A 25671-nucleotide genomic window follows, 5' to 3' on the forward strand; every position below is an offset into this window, starting at 1 on the left:
TGTAGTCTCAAAGGTTATCGATATGCTCCCGCCAAGAATCGATATGGCAGAAAACACAGAAGAGACTGAAAAAGCAGTTTCTGCTCTTGCACTCCTCTTTAAAAGAAACTGCTGTATTTTAAGCCAAAACAACTGTTGTGTTCGAAAGAACAATCCGTCTATGTGCTGCCATAGCAGATTCATAGTGCATTAAGCCCCCGAACTATTTTTAATTTGTCCGTTTTACCCTGAAAACCCCCGTTTACAGACGTCGTGCAATCGCTTTTGTTTCAACCCAGCCATAAAACGAAGGTAATAGTTATATTTATTATTCAAAATGTCTGTCGTTTTTAGCTTAGAATCATGAATTGATGTCTCATATTTCATTTAGAAAAAAAATGTGAAACTTTGAAACAAATTATGTCACAATGAAAAAAATGGCGTCTGTAAAAAAGTCACGGATATCTACCTCATAACTATCGCTTAATTGTATTTTTTTTCTTGTTAGTCGCATTTTCCCCGATATGTTAGATCAGGGGTCCCCAAACTACGGCCTGTCTCCACATTTGGTCCGGCCCCCTGAACAATTTTTTTTTTTCTTCCAAAAGTGTTATTTATTTCCTGGCTTTTTTCTGTGAAGAACCCAGAGAGGGTTATTTGGTTATCTATTTCATTAATAGTGTTATATTATATTATAATATAATATAATATAATATATGTAGGGCTGTCAAACGATTAAAATTTTTAATCGCGTTAATTGCAGCTTAAAAATTCATCGTAATTATTCGCAATTCAAACCATCTGTAAAATGTCATATTTTTCTGTAAATTATTTTTGGAATGGAAAGATAAGACACAAGACTGACATAAACATTCAACATACTGTACATAAGTACTGTATTTGTTTATTATAACAATAAATCAATAAGATGACATTAACATTATTAACATTCTGTTAAAGCGATCCATGGATAGAAAGACTAGTTCTTAAAAGATAAATTTGAGTACAAGTTATATATTAAAACTAGGGCTGTCAAACGATTAAATTTTTTAATTACAGCTTAAAAATAATCGTAATTAATCGCAATTCAAACCCTCTACAAAATATGCCATATTTTTCTGTAAATTATTGTTGGAACGGAAAGATAAGGCACCAGACGGATATACAGTGGTACCTCTACATACGAAGTTAATCCGTTCCAGGACCTTGTTTGTAAGTCGAAATGGTCGTATGTCGAGCAGGATTTTCCCATAGGAATACATTATAATTCCATTAATTCGTTCCACAGCCCAAAAACCTGCACTAAATCCTTAAAAAATACTGCTGGTGCTATTACAAATGGCAATTACACGTAGCAAAACAAATAAATTATAAATCAAAATTGGAATAATATAATAAAAAGAATAATAATAATTCCTGTAATAGTGTAACGAATCGGGTTCTAATAAGGCGGACGTTTTTTTTGTGTACCTGAACGCACCGCGGGGCTGACGTGCCTGGACCGGTGAGCTTGAGTTTCACTTTCACTTTGAATGTTCTCTTGAGAACACCGTCAATTGCGGCAGACGGCAGGCGTTTTGTGTTGAATAAGTTGTGAAAGAAATGATGAAAACGTGGCGAAGCTGGCGATTTCTTCGGAGATGTTACCACAATAAGAATTGTCAGCTTAACTTATAAAGACTGGCGAACGATGGTCGGAGGAGGACCGTGGAGATGTATTGTTGAGCCATTTCACGGATGCCCACCCCACGCTCATATTTTTCTGTCATTTGCATCTTCATTTAGAAGGTAAGCATCAACTTTTTCCTTGTTTCACCACCTGTACCAACCTTTTCTGAAACCTGTGTTGATTTGTCACACAAGAAAATCCGCCGTGCATTCGTCTGCGGTGCTGCCATTGTATTTCGAGCATGTCGTCGGATGTAGAAACAAATGGCGAGTCAAATTTTACGTCGGATGTCGAAAAGTTCGTGTGTCGAAGCGATCGTATGTAGAGGTACCACTGTATACATTCAACATACGGTACATAAGTACTGTTTTTGTTTATTATAACAATAAATCAACAAGATGGCATTAACATTATTAACATTCTGTTAAAGCGATCCATGGATAGAAAGACTTGTAGTTCTTAAAAGATAAATGTTAGTACAAGTTATAGAAATTTTATATCAAAATCCCTCTTTGTTTTTGTTTTAATAAAATTTGTAAAATTTTCAATCAAAAATAAACTAGTAGCTCAACACAACATGGCCGTGTCAAAAAAAAAAATCGGTCTTTATATACGTGTGTGTGTATATATATATATAAGATATACTTATATTTTTGTCTCTATCTCTGTACCCGTTTATAATGCGCACCATGATTTTACAAGTTGATTTTGGGGGGAAAAAAGTGTGCGTTATATTCGGGAAGTTACGGTATTTTGAGTAGGAATGCCAGTTCTCTTTGTATTGAGTGATTTTCTTTTTGTGAACATTATTTTTTTGAGAGATAGGAATATTATTTTTGTTGTGCTTTCACTAAATGATACTGTAGCGACTTAACAGTTCCGCCCAAATGCATCGTGGGAAGTTGGGCAACCATGACTGTCAGCGGTGGCTGCAAATAGTACACAGCAGGGTTCACTAAATCCGGACCTCGGTGCCTTAGTGAAACCTGGTATACAATATGTTCTGTGTTGTGTCCAGTTAAGCGTATTAAGAAATAGATTGTCCTCTGTGAGAGATTGGAATATTATTTATGGTGTGCTTTCACTAAATGATACTGTAGCGTCTACACTTTTCCGTCCAAATGCATGATGATAAGTTGGGCAACCATGACTGTCAGTGGTGGCTGCAAATGGTGTACAGTATGTTCTGCGTTGTATTCAATTAAGCGTGTAAAGAAAAAGATTGTCTCCTGTCATTCTTCACGTCGTTCGCCACAATACGTATATTTGTTGTGAAAGAGTTGCCAAAGCTTAAACTAATAAAGGCGCGGTCCAATGAACGCCTGTGTCCACTTGCATTTCTGTGTTTTCACTCTCAATGTGCTAAACGGCGTCATTTTAAACTGTTTGAGGCAATTCATGGACGAGTCATTCGGTTAATTGCGTCAAATATTTTAACGTGATTAATTTAAAAAAATAATTACTGCCCGTTAACGCGATAAATTTGACAGCACAAGTAAAATGATTTTTTCCCATTCTCTTTTGGGTTTCTTCATTGCAAGCAAAATAAATGAAGATATTACTGCAATAATTTTCTAGGAGAAATTGAGCATTATCTGACAGAATTGCAGGGCTGCCAATACTTTTGACCAGCACTGTATCACCATTTCGATATTTTGTCACACCCCTAGCCCACATTAGAGCTGTCCCGACTAGTCGACATAGTCGATGTCATCGATGACGTAAATCCGTCGACGAGCACAACATCCCGTCGACTGTTAATGAAGGGTTAAAAAAATATATGCGTGGAAAGTTCATAATGTCGGACGCTCTGTATGCAAGCGGGGAAAGCGGCACAAAGCCAAAAGAGCGCACCAGAGTGTCCAAAACATTGCCTTATTTCAAAGAAACAAAGGAGCGTACACTCTTGTGTCCTGTCTCTTCAATGCCAAGCTTGGCTGCACGTCGGCCGTGAATAAACACCTAAAGCGCCGTCACCCAGTTTGTAAGTCCATCTAACTAACTAACGACGTGTTTTATTAGTTGCTAAGCCGGTCGCGATATGCAATGAGTCCATTTATCGCACGGCAAATAAAAATGAGGGCGGTAATTTTCACGGCTGCGTTTTATCGCTGCGCGCGTGCGTGCGTGCTGATGGCATATGAGACTCCAGTTCCTTTCTCTTATCAACACGCTGTAGAATTAAAGTTCAGACATACAAAATAAGAAAACACATCTATATTAAACACTGTAACGTTAGCACTGCTACACTGAAGTGAATGGGGGGAATAAAAGTAACCTACTTTAGCCTTCTATAAAACTTTGGCAGTCGTCTCGTGATAGCAAACTTGCGGTTAAAAGGTGGCACTTCAAACATGAAAAATCGCTGGTTAACAGCATTTGCAAACGAAAAAAAAGAAAAAAAATCTATCACTGACACTACATGCAATGACAAAATGCTTTTTTGCGGAGTGTAAAGCTGATGGTTAGCTGTTTAGCGAAAGTACTTCCGGTGAACATTTCAAAATAAAAGCATGTCATGTTCGTCATATAAAGATTTCTGGAGCTAATCCCACATACTTCAGATTCTACACTAAGAATACCTTTAAAATGACACCGTTTATGAAAAATCTGATTGGCAATGAATAATTATTATAATACTATTATATATAGTATTATACTATAATATTAATGCTAGGTGTTTTTTGAAGAATTGTTTTGAATCATGTTGGAAAGGCGAAGTCAGTGTTCTGAATCGGTTTACATTCCATTCTTTTGCACTACTTGATTCTATCAGCATTTGAACGCATTGTTTATTTGTGATTTATTATTGTTATTTATGTTTTTATTTGTACTTTAAAAAATAATTTTAGGGTTCCAAAATGTTTTTGTGAATTGATAAGCGTCAACAAAAATTTAATTGCTAAATTAGTTAAAAAAAAAAAAAAAAAATATATATATATATATATATATATATATATTTTAAATTATTAGTAGAAGTGGGAACCTCAGGGCACCTCACGATATGATACGATTTGCGATACAAGGCTCACGATAATGATTATCTCACGATATCACGATACAGCGATTATCGATATACTGGTTAGAAATTTGATACATGATATTCTACGATGAAACTGTTGAAACGAAAAGAAAAAAAGATATTTCAGAATAGAAAAAAATACTGTTTAAGTCATTTATTGAACAGTGACACCTTTTTGTGCAACATTGCTGTAAAATATACATCTACTGCAAATTGTGTACCTGCACATATAGAGGAAACACACCACAACCTCTCTTCAATATCTCTTGGAGAGATCATGATGAATGGCACCCTTAATTTCTTTAAAGTTTTAAATCTTTTAAAAAATAATTAACAGTGCTGTAGGTGTATGTCAGCAAATGAGCTTGGAGTGGGGCAATGATAACATTGGTGGGTCTTTTCTTCGTATATGACCTTTGATGCCAAAAGCATTGGTTTGAGCACTTTACCAATCTGCTTCAGCATTTGAGATGTCGCACTCTGTCAGTCGCATTCTTCCTCACCTTAAAAGCAAAATAAAACAAAAATATTAGCTACTTAATAGCTTTTGAGTCTAAATCCTGATATTTTTTGTGTTGTGTTGGAAGTATTGAGTAAATATGAATGTATAGAAATTAAAAATGCAATAATTACCTATTTTTAATATGTAGGCTACATTAATTATCATGCACATCACCTTATATATCTTGGAAGCTATTCAAACCATTTTTATAGCTTATTGTATCAAAATGGTAGTAATAACAGTTTGTGTAGTAAACTAGATTGAAAGTTGTAATCAAATAATATCAAATAATTTAGTAAATTCATGTAGGCTTGTTCAATATTCCTTTTCATCCAGTTTAGGGTCCTGGTTTATTTTAGTCAAAATAATGTAAACATGTAAATTAAAAAGTCAATTATAATGCAAAACTTTGTTACCTCAAGTGATGAAAGCGAAGCACATAAACTCCGGTGTCCACTGCGTCACCAATTGCTAGTGAACCTTATTTTTCTTAGACAATTCTTGCATACAGCAAAGTCCTTGTTCACTTTACTTCCTTTCTTGTCGGTGTAAAATCTAAAGTGTGTCCACGTGTTTGATTTGTAGCAATATTTTCTGTTTTTTTCCTCCACCGTTCTCACGGAGCTTTTTTATTTTTTTCAACCCACTTGGTGCTTCGTCTCTTTTTCTCTAGACGACTTGTGCACACTTTACCTTCACCGCCACTCATGAGCGCCCCTAGTGGGCCGCCGAGGAATTGCTCAACAAACATTGAGCAGTTTACAGCATTCATACTCCCATCGTATGGCCAATATGTCAACTAAAAGTATCGATACGTGGCGGGAGCATATCGATAACCAATCGGGTTGCAAAATATCGTGATATATCGCTGTATCGAGATATTGTCACACTCTTAATTATTAGATTAGTCGACTAATCGTAAAAATAGTCGGCTGACTAATTGGGAGAAAATTAGTCAGTTGGGACAGCCATAGCCCACATAAGAAGTAATTTCGATGAAAGTAGCCCGCGAACCAAAATTTTTGACACCCCTTTTCTAGCTGATATTCCCCACCAAAGAGGGTTACCCAAACCACAGTCCAGCTGTCCAAAAAGACAACTGTCTTCATAGCCTGACTCTTGATTTGAGGCCACGGGTTTGCTAAGGCAATTACAAGCGCTCCATTCTTCTCTGGCACCAACGCCATGTCTCGCATTTGTCCGCCGCCATCTGTGGCCCCCGCTCTGTGTGCTTAACCCCTCTTCTGTTTCCACTCGGCCTCTGTCGAGGGTGTGCGACAAGGGCCGGCGAATGAGGTAATGCGCGTCGGCCTTTATTGTGGCTGCGGACGGGTTTCACATCCTTCTGGAGAGGCTAAATATAGCAACACGGGTTATTTCCTTGATCGTTCCCATTTTGTTCTTGCCCTGAAAACATTGTTTTTCAAGGAGTCAAATTTCAACGCCGTCTCGAGTATAGTTGACTTTTTTTTTTTTTTTTTTTTAATGGAAGCAGATTTATCTCGCCGATTGTTGGGCTAATCTCTGGGAACACACCGTTCCTGGTTTTGACTCGCAGAAGAGGAAGTTTAGTTATTTAGTCCATTGTTTGCAAAAGAGAAACTGACACCCTGTAAAGCAAACAATCCAAATGCGTGAAAGATCTTGAAACCATGTTTTTACTGTTCAAATATTACTAACAAAACTGTGGTAGTGAGAAAACCAGAAATGGCTTTGTCTGGTATTTCTGACTCAGAGCTCCAGAGTGTGGATTCCAAATCGGGGAAACAAGAAGGCATTTCTGTCTGGAAAATGAGATCGTCACTCCAGCTCCAGCTTCATCTTTGTTTTGTGTTCTCTACAAGGAATGCCACCACACCGGTTTGGCCTTGGAGAGACAGCACACCCTCCTCGCCTGATCTGCACAAGGCCCCTGAGCATTCTTTGGCTTTTGCACTCAGGAAAGAGCTTAAAAAGGAGGAATTCCTCCTTTTCTGGGATTTTGGAAGAGGGTGACTGTCTCGGAGGAGTTAGGGATCGCAAAATAAGATGTTTCGGAGGTTTTGGCTGACTTGTCGTGTTATCGGATATTCTTTCACGCTTGTTTATCCACGAGAAGTGGGACAAAATATAAAAATTTCGGACTGTAAACCGCTACTTTTTTCTTTCATTTTGAATCCTGCAGTTTATAGTCCAGTGCTGCTTATTTGTTGATTTATTTGGGTTAATGGGTAACACTATGACAGCGGCGTCATAAGACTAGTGGTGTGCCATCTTAGGCACCCCACGAATCAATCAGATTACGATTCAGGGTGCTACGATTCGATTATGGAACGATGATCACGGTATTGACGATGATCACAATTATCACGATTATCGATGCATCATACATTATTAATTAATAAAGTAGCTAAACACATTTGTGTCCATTATTTATTTAAAATATTCTAATGATTCAACAGGAACGATAGAAACATGACAAAAAGCTGCCCTTAAACTGCTTTAAAAAAGAAAAAAAATACAAGACAGTGCAAAAACAAGAACAGGCAGTACTCAATTTTTCAACATTGCTATACTGTACAACACAGCGCTGATCTTGAGATGCTCTTTTTCACAAGAAGAAGCAAAAACATTAGCTGTTTCAAACTAACAGCAGTACTCATTTCTCCCAACAATACAATAAGATTTACACTGGTGGAATGAATTCCACATTTTCTGCAAACAAACAGTCTTTATTGGTTAAAAGAAGTCTTATTTGTATACTTTGTTTTCACAGATTTCTGTATTATTTCGCATATTTGTAGTGTTACCGCTGTACTTAATCCTGGTTTTAGACATTCTGCATCTGGAATAACTTTTGTACACCTCCAAACAACGCACAACTTGACATGGAAATACATGTGAGCGAAGTCGCTAATTAGCACAGCGCTCGGCGCTAACGAGCAACATCTCAAAAACAATAACAATAAAAGCTAGACAGTACAAGAGGGTTCATGTACTCACCTCTGAGAGACGGACACGGGACTAAGCAAAACACAAGGGACTTTTTCCAATTAACTTGACTTGAACCTACTGCTGGACAACTGAAAGACAAGACAAGGAACTCTCTCTCTTCCCCTCTCGCTCTAAAAGCGCGACCACCAGGTCCTTGCCTGTATCATACACGAATTTATTTTCGAGTCTTTTAAAAAGGAGTAAATCTCTTGCTCAGTAACCAGCTGTATCTATCATAGCGTTGTGCGTGCGTCCGTTAAAGGTGTCCGGGCGGCAGGCGTGTCTTAAATGTCATTCCGCTACTAGCGGCTGTCATAAAATTATTAGGGAAAATCATTGTTTTTGAACATTTATGAATCGTAATCGAATCGTCACGTGTCAAATCGCGATGCATCTAATAATTGATTTTTTTGTCACACCCTTATTATCAAGTTGTGTGGTACCCAGTTTTTTTAGTATCTTAATTGTGATGTTCTGATCTGAGGAGCCACAAGTTGCAGCTTTGAAAAGCTACTTTTGTGATGTTTTGGGACTCTTACTTATGACTTTTTTTATATTTCCCATGCAGCCATACATTTTGCTGACTGACCAGCCTCAGGTCAATCACAAAAACATGTCTGGAAAGATATCAAAAGAGGAACTGGAGGAAATGCAAGAGACTTTTAAGAAGATTGGTGAGTCGATGTGTACATTTTCCATTGTTCTACAGTATATGCGTCACATTTGATGGTAAAATTAGGTCAGCGGATATGTTATATGTATGTATGACACTGGTTTTATCATGTACAACAAACTCTGGGGGGAAAAAAAGCTTGAAAAAGTAATGCATTGTTGTAGTTAGAGGGGCTGATAACCGATTTTTGGAGCCGATATTTGTAAAAATGGAATAATGCAAACGCTGAACTTCAATGAAATGCCGAAAGCATGCTCATTGAATCACACAAATAAAAAATAATAGCTCCACAAGTGCCTGAATTTCCCAGACTCAGAAGCATCTCTTCTAAAGTTGAATAAAAGGATGAATAAATAGTTCTCCGGCAAAAAAGGGTTGTCCCGAAAAAAAAAAGTAGGGCTGTCAAACGATTAAAATTTTTAATCGAGTTAATCACAGCTTAAAAATTAATCCCAATTCAAACCATCTATAAAATATTCCATATTTTTCTGTAAATAATTGTTGGAATGGAAAGATGAGACACAAGACGGATGTATACATTCAACATATTGTACACAAGTACTGTATTTGTTTAATATAACAAATCAACAAGATAGCATTAACATTATTAACATTCTGTTAAAGCGATCCATGGATAGAAAGACTTGTAGTTCTTAAAAGATGAATGTTAGTAAAGTTATAAAAAATTTATATTAAAACCCCTCTTAATATTTTCGTTTTAATAAAATGTGTAAAATTTTCAATCTAAAAATAAACTAGTAGCTCGCCATTGTTGATGTCTACAATTACACAATGCTCATGGTGCTGAAACCCATAAAATCAATCGCACCCAATTGCCAGCAGAGGGCGACAAAACAGCAAAAAACACACGTAACAAATAGACATTACACTGTGCTGTCATTTTTAACTGTTTGAGCGGGGCATGTGCGTTAAATGCGTCAAATATTTTAACGTGATTAATTAAAAAAATTAATTACCACCCGTTGACGCGATAATTTTGACAGCCCTAAAAAAAAGGGTTAAACATGTTACTGTCCCGCCTTCATAATGTGAATTATTTTTAAATAAGAATAGCCATAGACTTCATAACCTATTGACATGACGTGGGAAACGGGGCTGATTTATATTTTCAAAACCAAAGCTGCTACCGACCTAAAACCAAAACAGGCACCTACCTTAGCCATATATGAGTCTCCATGAGCAGCACAAAAATTCTAAGTCGTTCCCTTATAAAATCCTGATTAATTATTTTTATATAAGTATAACACAAATTAAAATGGCTATAAAAGTCTCAGATGTTACATGAGACAATGAGAGATGAGACAATCACCTATATTTTCAGGATCAATAGCAATGTTTAACATATGATATGTTTTTGACCAAAATAGCAACAAATTTTTGTTTTGTTTTCAACAGCTAATAAATCACTCAATTTAACTTTAGAAACTTAATACTTGAGGAAAACATGCAGAATATTATCATATTATTTATAACTGTATAAATAATATGTAAATAGATTATTAATAAACTATATACAGTCACAACTTATTATAGAATAGACTAACCCTTTGTTATTATTATAATACACTACATACTGTTAGCGAATGAGGCTAGCGGCCGACTGGCGTAACAGGAGCTTTTCTGGTGAAAATTCTTATGAATAGATGCTTAAATCCCGGAATTCTTCATAGATATGGACGTAAAACAGTCTCGATTCTTGGTTAAATGCAAAAAAAAAGAGCAGATAACGTTTATTTTACATATATTGACGAAGTACAATGCTAGTATGTTAGTGAATGAGGCGAGCAGCCGCCTTGCGGAACAGGAGCTTTTCTGGTGAAAATTCACACACACAATGAGTTGCCACAGCACACTGATGTTTAACAAGCTAAACGATGATTGACACATTTGGCATGTTTGACGGTAGCGGTGCACAGCTTCTCTGGCAAGATCAAAGCTTCAACGCCTGTCAATCATCATTAACTTTAACAAGCAAAACTCGCAGTGCGCAGAGTGAGGCTGGACGAGTATGAAGCAGAAAAACATATATTTTTTAATTGGAAAACCTGATCCCTTTCACCCAATTCCGATCCTCTGAAAAATGGCGCTAGCCCAAGTCATGACCCCTAGTTTTAAATTGACTTTTTCATGTTGGATTAAATAAAAGAGGCCGATACGGATAATACGTCAAATTTCCAAATATCGGCCCGATATATCGGCCAGCCGATATATCTGTCTATCTCTCATTAAAATTGCTTTTCTTTTCCTCTAGATGTGGACAACGACGGCCATATCTGTTACGATGAACTTAACGAACTTCTTAAAGAGTCCGGCCATCCGCTGCCAGGCTATAAGGTTCGAGAAATCATCAAACAACTGGATCAGGACAATGACAACAAGATCAGTTTCAACGAGTTTATTGCGGTGAGTCCAGTTGCGTTTAGAAAGTGCCCTTTGTTCAAACCTCTCACCCTCACTGTGAAAGCCTCCATACAGTCGGGAATGGAGGAAGTGATGTCAGCCAAGTGGTATTTTTTGTTTTTTCTTCAGTATTTAATTTCACTGGTGTGGCAGAACTGCAGTAGTCGCCGCACTACTGCAAAATGGTTCCCAATGAGATGCGTTTTGTTTTTATCAAGTCAGTCAGTGCAGCCCGTTCGTTGTCGGAAATTCTTTAACTCATTCACTGCAAGCGAGAGAGTTACCTTCAGCTGCACCGGATGGTAATATTTCTCAAATCGGCATTCTCAGCAGCAGTGTTGTTTTTGGCACCAAAATACTTTTTAGTCTTAGTCATATTTGAATCATTTCAAAATATTTTCGTCTGTCTAGTTTTAGTCAACGAAAATTTCGTCTGAGTTATATCATAGACTTCATAATGATATTGACGGGGCGCTTTTTACGTATAGATATGGACGTAAAACAGTCTCGATTCTTGGTTAAAAAAAAAAAAAACGGACAGTTAGCATTTATTTTATGTAAATATGTCTAACGTGCTTCTAGTCTTTCTCACTGTGGTGCTGCCTTGTCACCACAAAGAGGTTTTACGTTGAAAATTCTCGTGAATAAATGCGTAAATCCCTCAATTCTTTATAGATATGGACGTAAAACTCGATTCTGACCCCTGCTATAAAGCAATGCTGTATTGTGACCCGGGTGACGTCACATTCACATTCCTCCTCAAAACACGAGGTTATTCATTTTCATGGCGCGGGATTCAAAAATTTAATAAATAAAACTATCGCTTCCACACACATTCAAGCGGTCCATTTCATTCAGGAGCATAAAATACAGCGTGAAATATGAAATAAACATGCTTTTTGGTGTTATAGGCACTTTAAAGTTCAGACATACAAAAGAAGGAAACACATCTACATTAAACACTGTAAATGTTAGCGTTGCTCCATTGAGGCTAATGGGGAAGAAGACAACCTACTTTTTAGCCTGCTATAAAACATTGTCAGTGGTCTCCAAAACATGAAAAATCGCTGTTTTACAGCATTTGCAAATGAAAAAATGAAGAAAAGAAAAAAATTACTGACACTAATGCAATGACAAAAAGTGCTTTTTTTTTTTGGAGTGTAAAGCTTATGGTTTGCGGTTTAGCAGACGTACTTCCCGTGAACATTTCAGAATAAAAGCACGTCATGTTGGTCATATAAATAATGATTTCTGGAGTTAATTGTACATACTTCAGAATTCAGATTCTACTCTAAGAATGGCTTTAAAATGACACCCTTTATGTAATATCTGATTGGCAATGAATAATTATAATACTATTAAATATAGTAGTATAATATAATAGTAATGTGAGATGTTTTTTTAAGAATTGTTTTGAATCATGTTGGAAAGGCGAAGTCAGTGTTTTGAATCTTTACATTCCATTCTTTTGCACTAGTTAATGCTATCAGCATTTGACCTCATTGTTTATTCATGATTTATTATTATTTACGTGTTTATTCATACAGTACTTTAATAAAGTGTTCAAAAATGTTTTTGTGAATTAATAAGCGTCAACAAAATGTCAATGCTGTGTTGGTAAAATAAATAAATGAATAAATAAAAATGATTAGATTAGTCGACCAATCGTAAAAGCAGTCGGCTGACGAATCGGGAGAAAATTAGTCGTTTGGGATAGCCGTACTATGAACAAATGCTGTTTTCGTGTCAAATTTAGCGGGTGGCGGCTTAAAGTCAGGTGCATCTTATAGTCCGAAAATTATAGTATATTCACAAGATACAAACTGTAGTTAGTAATTAAGAAATTTCATCTTTGTACAAAACCTTTCGTTGTCTTGGTTTCCTTGGAAAGGCAAAACGACTAACGAAAAATTGAGCTTCTATTTTTAATTTTTTTGGTTTTTTTTTTTTTATTGTAGCTGCTTGTGTTAGGAGACTTGACATTCTGCACGCTCGTTTCTTTCCCTACCGAACAGCGGGTGCCACTGAGCCCCTCCACCGTCACAAAGCACTCACAGGCGTACACACTTTCAGCTTCCCTTCATTGAAAGACCAGCATCCGCCACTTATTCTCAGATACAACTCACATGCTGTTTTTGTGATTCATTTCAAATAAATCTACACAGTCGCAAGTCTTATTGACCGAGTGGGCTTGTGGAAAACTTAGTCAGTGTTGGTCCAATGTGTCTTTTTATAGCATTTCTGCTTCTGCTTGGTTAGCCAAATGACATTTTGTGCTGACTCTTATTTCCTAAGATGTGTCATGAAGTCATCCAATGAAAAAGGCAACATTCTTTGTTTTTCTTTTTGGGAACACATGCGCATTGTTCTGAAAAGTGTCGTTGGTATAGTGCCTCCTCATGATGTTATCATGCCGATGAGACATTCCAGCTATGCTGCGGTCTAAAAGCTGACCTTGACTCGATAACGACAAACCGGAACACGAAAAACAGTGGAATTTGCTACTATTTGCAACAAGCGTGGTTTCACATAAGTGATTGAAAATAATTCTTGTGGTCAAGCAGTATTTATTTGCGGGCTGACTAAGTCGTCTGCAAATATTTATTTTTCTTCTTAGAACGTAGCTGTTGATACTTCTGAACAATTGCTTTTTTGTTGTGCTTGCTTAAAATTCCATGTATTTGAATAATAATTGTCAATTTTGTTCTTGTGTCAAGATTGTGAATAAGCTGAAGGGCTCTGAAGTAGCAAAAACCTTCCGTAAAGTCATCAACCGAAAAGAAGGCATCCTGGCCATCGGTGGCACGTCGGAGCTGTCAAGTGAAGGAACACAGCACTCCTTCTCGGGTAAGAAGGGACATTCTTGAACTCTAATCCTAAACTACACCATAGACTTAATAATGATATTGACGGAACACGGGGCGCAGTGCCAATTAATAGGGGGCCTATCTCCGTCAAAGCTGACCGAGTGGGAACACAAAGAGCTTTTAACATTTAAATTTATTGTGAATAAAATGCTTAAATCCCTGAATTTTTATGTAGACGTAAAACAGTCTCGATTCTTGGTTAAAAGCATTTATTTTATGTAAATATGTCGAATGTGCTGCTAGTCTTTAAGGCACTGTGTTGCAGCCTAACCACGACAAAGAGCTTTTTACATTGAAATTCTTGTGAATAAATGCGTAAATCTCTCAATTCTTTATAGATGTGGAAGTAAAACAATCTTGATTTGATTTTTGGTTAAAAGCAAAAAAAAAAACAACCAAAAAATGGGCAGTTAGCATTCATTTTATGTAAATATGTCGAATGTGCTGCTAGTCTTTAAGTCACTGTGGCGCCGCCTTACCACAACAAAGAGCTTTTTACGTTGAAATTCTTGTGAATAAATGCTTAAATCCCTGAATTCTTTATAGATATGGACGTAAAACCGTCTCAATTTTTGGTTAAAAGCAAAAAAAACAAAAAAAAACCGGACAGTTAGCATTCATTCTACGTAAGTATATTGAATTTGCTGCTAGTCTTTAAGTCACTGTGGCGCCGCCTTACCACAACAAAGAGCTTTTTACATTGAAATTCTTGTGAATAAATGCTTAATTCTTCAATTCTTTATAGCTACGGACGTAAAACAGTCTCTATTTTTGGTTAAAAGCAAAAAAAAAAAAAGCGGGCAGTTAGCATTTATTTTACATAAATATGGCGAATGTGCTGCTAGTTTTCAGTCACTGTAGCACCACCTTACCACAACAAAGAGCTTTTTATGTTGAAATTCTTGTGAATAAATGCTTAAATCCCTAAATTCTTTATAGATATGCACGTAAAACTGTCATTTTTTTGTTAAAAGGACAAAAAAATGTGCCTTTAGCATTTATTTTACATAAATATGTCGAATGTGAAGCGGCTGCCTAATGAAAACAGAGCTTTTTATGTTGAAAATTCTTGTGAATAAATGGATATGGACGTGAAACAGTCTCAATTCTTGGTTAAAAGTTAAAAAAAAAAAAAAAAAAAAACGAGCAGGTGGCATTTATTTTATGTAAAAATTGCGAAGTATAATGCCAATGCTGCAGCGGCTAATTTCTCCCATTGTTTTTTTTCACGTTTCAAAATGCAAGCATGATACGAAAAATATAATAATTACCTTGAATTTTCGAACAAATGACTCCTGAGACGATCCTTCCTGTTTGAATGCGGTACAGCTTTCGTATTTTTTCAACCTAAATCCGGCGATAGATCGCTGCGTGCGTGTGTTTGAGAATAACTCCTCTTGATGTGGTGAGGCCTCCTACTTGATGGTTGTGACCCGTCAATATCATTATGAAGTCTATGAGTATACGCAATACAATTGTCTTTGCTTGCAATTGATGTCTCTTCCATCCACCTGCGCCTCGACAGAGGAAGAGCGATTCGCTTTTGCGAATTGGATCAACACTGCTCTGGAAAGAGACCCGGACTGCCAACATGTCTTGCCTATGGATCCCAGCACCGACTCTCTGTTCACATCTATGGCTGACGGTATTGTACTCTGGTGAGACATCAAGTTAATAGTAACAAGCTAACAAATAAGACGCCTATTTGAAATGCACAACTAAGCCTACCTCAATATGCAATAAGCCAATTTATCGCACGGTAAATAAAAATGAGGGCGGTTAATTTTCCTGGCTGCGATTTACCGCCGCGTGCGTGCATACATTTGTGTGTGTGTGCGCTGCGTGCACACGTGCGTGTTAGTGGCATTTGAGACTTTAGTTCCTTTCAGATGTTTATTGGTCATCAACACACCAAAGAATTAAACTTCAGACCTACGAAATAAGGAAACATCTGTATGAAACGTAAAATGTTAGCATTGCTACATTGAGGCTAATGGAAATGTGCTAACCACTTTAGCCTGCTATAAAACATTAGCAGTCTACTCCAAAACCCAAAACTGCGGTTAAAAGGTGACACTTCAAACATGAAAAGTTGCTGGTTTACAGCATTTGCAAACAATATGCAAAAAATGAAAAAAATATTACAGAAAACACATGCATAAATCGTATATATATTTTTTTTAACTGAGTGTAAAGCTTACGGTTAGCGGCTTAGCAAAGGTACTTCTGGTGAACATTTGAAAATTAAAGCACGTCATGTTCAACATATAAATAACGATTTCTGGAGTTAATCTCACATACTTCAGATTCTACACTAAGAATAGCTTTAAAATGACACCCATTATGAAAAATCGGATTGGAAATGAATAATTTGGCTTCAAATTTGCTGACGTGCACTTTGCAGGACAAGATGACAGCCATTTTGGATCAAATCAACACTATTGATGGGCTCTAAATGGCAGAAAACAAAAATGGCGTTTCATATTCTGCATTTAGCTTGCTTTCAAATGACTCGTTATTTATTGTGTGTTTTTTTAGAACGTTTATTTATTTATTTTTTTCATTTTAGGCAGTTACATTCATCTTCACAAATACAGTGCTTTCAACAAACGGACACATTGTAAAAAAAAAACAAAAAAACATGGCATTTAAGCTGGCGGCCAAGATCAGGTATTTTAATTTATTTTTTAAATGAAAGTATTATCTTTAATATAGTTTGTTTTATTTAAGAAAAACAATTTATTGCATATGAATGGGTGATTTTTCAGGAGTATTGTCAATACATTAGTGGCAAATATCGCATATCGGTAATTATTTTAGTAGTCGATTAATCGATGAACTAGTTCAAATAATCGAGTAATCGGATAAGGAACATGAAAAATTAAAATACATGAGCTGAGCCTCAAACAGTATAAAATAAACGAGGATCTATGTACAACAAAAGAACAATTGGCTAACTTACCTAACAAAAGTCTGCTAGCTTAAATGCTATAAGATGCTGACGTTTTTTTTTAACAATGCTCCAAACAAATGGTTCAGACACATATTTCCACAAAAAAAAAACAAAAAACGGCTAAATATACCTATAAACTAAATCACGAATGCATTAAAAAACATAAGTTTTTGTTTGCGCTAATCTTATGTTAGTCTTAGCAAGGAGCAGTTGGATTAAGCCATGTTAAATGAGGCAGACCAGAGGGCAGTGTATCCACCCTAATCAATAAAAGCAAACACTTTCAAAATAAACCATTACACCGCCACTTTTAATTAAACGAATACTCGAAGCCACAAAATTTAATTAGAATATTTTTTTCTAATCGAATACTCGAGTTAATCAATTAATCGTTGCAGCACTACAATTTATTGCCTACTAAAATGTGTTATTGCGACAGGCTTATACACAACAAAACGTAAGGCATTTCACTGTCGCTTCTAAACGCACCGCTTTTCCCCCCCAATATGCAGCAAAATGATCAACCAATCAGTGCCGGACACCATTGACGAGAGGACCATCAACAAGAAGAAGCTCACACCCTTTACAATTCAGGTCAGTAAATTGAAACACGAGTAGTAAAAACAAAAGGAATGAAGTGTTGTGATACCTGCGGCTCGGCTCTTCCAGGAGAACCTTAACTTGGCGCTGAACTCTGCCTCGGCCATCGGCTGCCACGTGGTTAACATCGGTGCTTTGGACTTGAAAGCCGGGAAGCCCCATTTGGTGCTGGGTCTGCTTTGGCAGATCATCAAGATCGGTTTGTTTGCAGACATCGAGCTAAGCAGAAATGAAGGTAAAGGTTATAATGTCCGTCAGTCTGTTTTTCCCTGCCGTTTCTTACCCCGTCATTCCCGCCTTTGATAGCTTTGGCAGCCTTGCTGAGAGAAGGCGAGACCCTGGAGGACTTAATGAAGTTGTCTCCGGAAGAGCTGCTGCTACGCTGGGCCAACTTCCATTTGGAGAACGCCGGATGGCAGAAGATCAACAACTTCAGCTCTGACATTAAGGTAGGCGTGAACAAAGGTCACTGACACAAAAGTCAGGCTATCGGCCCAATGTTTGACTGCACGGTACGCTTAAAATAGCACTTAATTGGTTACGAAACCTTCTGGTGATCTTTGGCAGACAGCCAATTACACAAGGGTAATAATAGAAAAACAAACAAAAAAGGTTAATTATTAAGAAATGATTTACTGTAGTAGGCCAAAGTGAGTTAGACAACTAAATGTGAGCACTTGGTGACATCGGTGTTGTTTTTGGCAGCCTGTTTACCGTATTGGCCCGAATATAAGACGGTGTCTTTTGCATTGAAATAAAACTGAAAAAGTGGGAGTTGTCTTATATTCGAGGTCTAGACATCATACCCATTCACGACGCTAGATGGCGCCAGATATCATTGAAGCGAATGCTGAATTTGAGGAGTAATGTTCTGTCATGACAGATCTCAGCTACTCTCAAGTTTAGCCAGTTTGCATTATTTTATTGCAATGTTTTTCCTTATTCAGATTTGTTTCAAGACTACAGTTACAGTTAGCAACGGCGCTAAACACGCGGCATGCTAGGTAAAGATGCACCGATACCGATACTAGTATCGGCTGGGGGGTGCCGATCCGGCCCAAAATGGTGGTATCGGTATCGGCGAGTACCAACAAAGACGGCGCCGATACCATTTACCGGTCCATTATTATAACATTTGACCGCAGCCTTTTTTTTTTTCTCCTGGCGCTCACTACACTTTGTCTCTGTGTTGTGTGATGACACGTGAGCACCAAACAGCTATCGCTATTGGCCTGCTCCAGACTAATGAGAACGGGCCAATAGCCACTTCTGACCAATGACATGGCCGACATGGCGACATGGCCAACATGGCGGCGGTCGGGAAATATTTCAAAATAGAAATCCCGTCAATTAAAATCAATGGCTGCGTGCAAGATTTGCGGCCTGAAAGTTTCGAGATGTGGAGTTAAATCGGCCAGTTTCAATACCTCAAACCTGATAAAACATGTGAAGACGAAACGTGAACGAACACGAGTTTGAGCCTGCAAGAGCAGGACTGCTATCCAGAGGAAGGGCGCTGGACAGGTGCAACAATCTCTGGTCAGTTCACTACGTCTACTTAACTTTTATTGTCTTTTACTGAAAGAAATGCTGCAGTAATTTGGGAACTGTTTCCAAAGTAGGGTTGCCACCTTTCAGAAATAGAAATAAGGGACCCACCCCCTCCCGAAAAAACGAGGCTAATAGAGAGACGGGATGCTGTGGTCAATTATTATTACTTATAATTGTGAGCGTCCGCAAATGCGGAAAGAAGGTTGGACCTCGAAGCGGACAACAAGCGGGGGATAAGTACAAGGGTTTAATGATTGCAAACAAAAAATAACACGCGATCACTGGATAGTAGAAATAACAAAAGGAGTCCGTGACAGCAGGTTGCCGGAGCTCAATACTAAAAACTCGAAGATTAACTAAGACGATAGGCAGCGAGCCAAAAAGCCAAAATAAAAACACTCAAATACCTGCACAGGGTAGAGGTTGCAAACGAGTGCAGCACACTAACAGAAAAAACCCAATGCAGGGGCGTAACAAGCAAATGTAGCGAGACCATAGTGCGAGATGTCAAATGGCGATCAGCAAAGAAAATATCTCGGCAGCCTTCTCTGAGCTCACCCGTGCTTAAATGCTGCGTTGATGAGCCCGCATTGGATTCAAGTGCGACGTCAGGAACGCCCCCACTAACAGCCCAGCAACAAAACACAATCTAATCAGCAGCAGAATGTGACAATAATTTCATGAAAGTTACACTGTTTGGCCTTTGAGAGGTTTAAGGTTTTTCCTATTTTGCAAAGGTAAGCAACAGCCTGACAAAGCCTTAATAGCAATGATTTCACATCCAATTATGTAGCTCTTCGGGGGAAAAAAAAAAAAAAAAAAAGGAAGAAAAAAAATTATATATATATATATATATATATATATATATATATATATATATATATATATATATATATATATAAAATCAGGGTGGTATCGGTATGGTATGGGTATCGACCGATACTGCACAGCCATGTATCGGTACCGGGGCCAAAAAATGGTATCGGTGCAACACTAATGCTAGGAGGTTCAATCACGTGTCTTTATTTTGACTATGGTGCCTGTACAGATATTTATTCTAGGGCTGTCAAACTATTAAAATGTTTAATCTAGTTAATTACAGCTTAAAAATTAATTAATTGTAATTAATCGTAATTCAAACCATCTATAAAATGCTCTTAACAAATCATTAAAACAATTATTTCCACAGTTGTCAGACGAAAACTGTCAATCTTGTTACGTTTTTGTCACCTGAGACATGTTTTTAGCTCGTTATCATGTCGTCGTTATGAAAAAAATTGTTCTTTGACGAAATATGACGAAAATTACAATGGTTGACTTGTCTAGAGTAGACGACAGAAATCAACCATGTTGTTATTTGATTCCCCAGGACTCGCGGGCCTACTTCCATCTCCTCAACCAGATTGCTCCAAAGGGTACAGAGGAAGACGCGCCGGCCATCAACATCAACATGTCGGGCTTCAGTGTAAGTAGTTGAAAATGTTTCATCGCGGAGTGTGAACCATCTCCGACCTCTGCGCTATTTCAGGAGAGAGACGACATGAAGAGAGCGGAAGCGATGCTGCAGCAGGCCGACCGGCTCGGCTGCCGACAGTTCGTCACCCCGACGGACGTCGTTTCCGGCCACCCCAAACTCAATATGGCCTTCGTGGCTAATTTGTTTAACAAATACCCCGCTCTGAAAAAACCCGAGAACCAGGATCTGGACTGGCACCTGCTGGAAGGTGAGTTCGGCAACATTAAATGTACAAACGAACGATCTTTGCTGATCCTTTGCCGTCCAGGTGAAACCCGAGAGGAGCGGACGTTCCGAAACTGGATGAACTCACTGGGCGTCAACCCAAGCGTCAATCATCTCTACCTGTAAGTACCAGCGACTTATCTGCACTGGACATATTATCACATGTTTTTTAAATGAATAACATTTTACATTGAATTCATATTGGACAGTGGTCCCAAACATGCGGCCTAGGGGCCATTTACGGTCCTCAGGACAATATCTGTGGCCACCATTTGACATCCAATAGTGGTACTACTACTGCCTGCACATGTTTTGCAGTAAAAAAATATTTACTCTAATTTTCAGATTATAAGGCGCACCTGACTATAGGTCACCACCAGTGTTGTTAATAACGGTGTTAGAGTATAACGGCGTTATTTTTGTCAGTAGTGAGTAATCCAATTTAGGGCTGCAGCTATCGATTATTTTAGAAGTCGATTAATCGATGAACTGCTTAGTTCGACTAATCGAGTAATTGGATAAGGAACATAAATTAAACCTGAGCCTCAAACGGGATAAAAAATAAATAAATAAATGAGGATCTATGTACAACAAAAGAACAATTGGCTAACTTACATAGCAAAAGTCCGCTAGCTTAAATGCTATAAAATGCTACCATTTATTTATTTATTTATTTTTAAACCATGCTCTTAACAAATGGTTCAAACACATATGCCCACAAAAAAACGGCTAAAAATACCTATAATTAACAAATGGTTCAAACACATATGCCCACAAAAAAACTGCTAAATATACCTATAAACTAAATTACAAATGCATTAAAAAAAAACGTTAGCTCACACAGAAAACTTAGCTTATGTTGGTCTTAACAGGGAGCAGCTGGATTCAGCCATGTGAAATGAGGCAGACTAGAGGGCAGTGTATCCACCCAAATCAAGACAACTAAATGCAAACACTTTAAAAACAAACCATTACAACGCCATTTTAATTAAGCAAATACTCGAAGCAGCAAAATTTAATTTGAATTCTAATCGAATACTTAGTTAATTGAGTTAACTGATTAATCATTGCAGCACAAATTTTTTTTTTTAGGGCTGTCAAATTATCTAATTAACGGCCGGTAATTAATTTTTTTAAATTAATCACGTTAAAATATTTGACGCAATTAACGCACATGCCCCGCTCAGATTAAAATGAGAGCAGTGTAATGTCCGCTTGTTACTTGTTACCTGTTTTTGTCATTTGGCGCCCTCTGCTGGCGCTTGGGTCCAAATGATTTTATGGCTTTGGGGAGTGAGCAAGGTGTAATGACATCAAAAATGGCGAGCTACTAGTTTATTTTTTGATTAAAAATTTAAAAAAAAACATATTAAGAGGGGTTTTAATATAAAATTTCTATAACTTGTACTAACATTAAGTATAACACCATTTACCATTTATCTTTTAAGAACTACAAGTTTTTCTATCCATGGATCGCTTTAAGGGAACGTTAATAATGTTAATAACATCTTGTTGATTTATTGTTGTAATAAACAAATAAAGTACTTATGTACCGTATGTTGAATGTCTTGTGTCTTATCTTTTTATTCCAACAATAATTTACAGAAAAATATGGCATATTTTATAGATGGTTTGAATTGTGATTAATTACGATTAATTAATTTTTAAGCTGTAATTAACTCGATTAAAAAATGTAATCGTTCGACAGCCCTAATTTTTTTATCCTTCATAAACCATTGACGGGATGTTGTGCTCGTCGACGCATTTACGTTATCGATGACTAGTCGCGACAGCTCTAAACTCAATTACTTTTTGGGAGAAGTAATTTGTAACTGTAATTAATTATTTTTTTAAAGTAAGATTAACAACATTGGTCCCCACCCACCTGGGGTGGGAACGTCTTGATACCTCACGATACGATTTGCGATACAAAACTCACGATGCAACACTAACAACCAGCTAGCAAAGCACTAACTTTTGAATAGATGTCCCTGAAAAAGGTTAAAATGTTTTACAGAGACCTGCAAGACGCCATCGTCATCCTGCAGCTCTACGAGAAGATTAAAGTACGTGTCGATTGGGAGAGCAAAGTCAACAGGCCGCCGTACCCCAAGCTTGGAACTAATATGAAGAAGGTGTGTTTCAGACTTGGAAATGTCTTGGAAACGTGTTGGATTTAAATGTGTTTATTTTATCCAGTTGGAGAACTGTAACTACGCCGTGGACCTTGGCAAAACCACCGCCAAGTTTTCTCTGGTCGGCATCGGCGGGCAGGATTTGAATGACGGGAATTCTACGCTCACCCTGGCGCTGGTGTGGCAGCTCATGAGAAGGTGAGGACGATGGGAAAAAAAACAACCAATGATAGCGAAGCAATGACGTTGGTATTGTTTCAGGTACACGCTGAACGTACTGGAGGATTTGGGCGACGGTGAGAAGGTCAATGATGACATCATTGTCAAATGGGTCAACAAAACATTAGCAGAAGCTGGAAAAGCAACCAAGATTTCAAGTTTTAAGGTAAAACTTTTGGTGCGGAGTGTTAGATAGGATCATCACGTAACTGTTTGGGTGTGTGTGGTCATCAGGACAAGGAGATCAGCAGCAGTTTAGCAGTGCTACAACTGATCGACGCCATCCAGCCCGGCAGCGTCAACTTTGAGCTGGTTAAAACTGGAAGCCTTTCCGAAGTCGACAAGCTGGAGAATGCCAAGTAAGCTACAAATATGAAAACAAAGAAGTTTATAACATGTTACTGTCCCACCGAATTATTTTAAACAAGGATAACGTAGAAAAATACTTGTCTTTAATACTGAGAACACTTACACACACAGTGAGTTGCCACAGCACACTAGTGTTTAACAAGCTAAACAATGATTGCCACATTCGGCACCTTAGAAGGCAGCGCTCCCAAGCTTCTCTTGCTAGATCAAAACTTCAAACCCTGTCAATCATCGTTAACTTTAACAAGCAATCTCCAGTGCATTGCTAACCAAGAAAAGCAGCAGGAGGGCGAGTGAGGCTGTACAAGCATGAAGCTGAAAAATAATGTTTTTTTTTTTTTTTTAGGGCTGTCAAAATTATCGCGTTAACGGGCAGTAATTTTTAAAATTAATCACGTTAAAATATTTGACGCAATTAACGCACATGCCCCACTCAGATTAAAATGACAGCAGTGTAATGTCCGCTTGTTACTTGTTTTTTGTTGTTTGGCGCCGTCTGCTGGCGCTTGGGTCCAAATGATTTTATGGGATTTGGGGAGTGAGCATGGTGTAATGACATCAACAATGGCGAGCTACTAGTTTATTTTATGATTGAAAATTTTACAAATTTTAATAAAACGAAAACATTAAGAGGGGTTTTCATATAAAATTTAATAACTTGTACTAACATTTATCTTTTAAGAACTACAAGTTTTTCTATCCATGGATTGCTTTAAGAGAATGTTAATGCCATCTTGTTGATTTATTGTTATAATAAACAAATACAGTACTTATGTTGTTGAATGTATATATCCGTCTTGTGTCTTATCTTTTCATTCCAACAATAATTTACAGAAAAATATGGCATATTTTATAGGTGATTTGAATTGCGATCAATTACGATTAATTAGTTTTTAAGCTGTAACTAACTCTATTAAAAATTTTAATCAGTTGACAGACCTAATAAAAATACTAACTGCTAATGTTTGTTATTTTAATGACCAAAAAACACTTACCTCATGCTAACACGCTTGCCCAATTTGATGCGTTTTTCCAGATACGCCATTTCCATGGCGAGGAAAATTGGCGCGCGCGTCTACGCCCTCCCCGAGGACCTGGTGGAAGTCAAACCCAAAATGGTGATGACCGTCTTCGCGTGCCTGATGGGTCGAGGGATGAAGCGAGTCTAAAGAATTGGCTGTAACACTTGCTGACATCACTTTTTGGAGTTCTCCCCCCCTTTTTTGTATTGTTTTCTTTAAGAAAAATCATCAAATTGCAAGTATCGCCGCGTCTTTGAAAGACCCGGAGATGCTCAACAAAGAATGACGCGCTGTTATTTAAAATGCCACTGGTAAATTTCAAATGGACCTAATGTTATCGATGAATTGCAGTGCTATTGATATGTGTAAGAATCGTTGTTTTCTATGAATGGTTTACTTGTATTTTACTTGTGCTGACATCCACACATTCCTCAGTGATTTGCTTAAGAAGGAGAGAGAGAGAGAGACGCCCCCGCAACATTCACACGTGCCTCCTTAGAATACAGAAGCCAACTACAGTGATGTCCGAAAAGTATATGCTGTTTTTTCTTTTCTATCTATGTGAGCTCATTTGCTGGTCAGAGCTGGCCTTCTGTTATTTTGTCCAATAAGGAGCAAGTGAAACTTTGGCCTTCTTATGCATTTAAGAAATATCAACTGCAACTTCTACTACGACAAGGGCCAAATTGTTATGTCTAATCCAAAGTGCTTTGTGTGGAGCAATAAATATGAATTTGAATACTGACAGCTTGATTGCCCCTTTTTTTTGCTTTAACCCTGTCAGGGACAGTGGACTGGTAGTCAAAAGTTATTTTTGCTCAACCTAAACAGGGGTGAGTCTTTTTGGCCAAATTGGGGCTCTCAGAGCGGACCTTCAAGTCACCTGAATGTTTTCCGCTATATACAGTGCCTTGCAAAAGTATTCGGCCCCCTTGAATCTTGCAACCTTTCGCCACATTTCAGGCTTCAAACATA

The 25671-nt window shown here is 37.6% G+C and overlaps 1 protein-coding gene across 1 annotated transcript in view; it reads left to right on the top strand.

Annotated features, from left to right (window-relative positions):
• pls3 (plastin 3 (T isoform)) overlaps positions 1-25443 on the top strand; it is a 39921-nt gene extending 14478 nt beyond the window's left edge. Inside the window, exons 2-16 of the mRNA XM_057820513.1 lie at positions 8714-8819; positions 11091-11242; positions 13957-14086; positions 15632-15764; positions 17572-17653; positions 17729-17894; positions 17966-18108; positions 20580-20675; positions 20739-20934; positions 20995-21073; positions 22969-23086; positions 23151-23284; positions 23348-23471; positions 23540-23664; positions 24711-25443. Of these exons, the coding sequence (XP_057676496.1) occupies positions 8714-8819; positions 11091-11242; positions 13957-14086; positions 15632-15764; positions 17572-17653; positions 17729-17894; positions 17966-18108; positions 20580-20675; positions 20739-20934; positions 20995-21073; positions 22969-23086; positions 23151-23284; positions 23348-23471; positions 23540-23664; positions 24711-24843 (1917 nt within the window). The 3' untranslated portion in view covers positions 24844-25443. The remainder of the gene's footprint in view (positions 1-8713; positions 8820-11090; positions 11243-13956; positions 14087-15631; positions 15765-17571; positions 17654-17728; positions 17895-17965; positions 18109-20579; positions 20676-20738; positions 20935-20994; positions 21074-22968; positions 23087-23150; positions 23285-23347; positions 23472-23539; positions 23665-24710) is intronic.
• The last annotated feature ends 228 nt before the right edge of the window (positions 25444-25671 follow it).

The sequence above is a fragment of the Corythoichthys intestinalis genome, chromosome 18 (genome assembly GCF_030265065.1).
Source record: "Corythoichthys intestinalis isolate RoL2023-P3 chromosome 18, ASM3026506v1, whole genome shotgun sequence".
Classification (NCBI taxonomy): Eukaryota; Metazoa; Chordata; class Actinopteri; order Syngnathiformes; family Syngnathidae; genus Corythoichthys; species Corythoichthys intestinalis.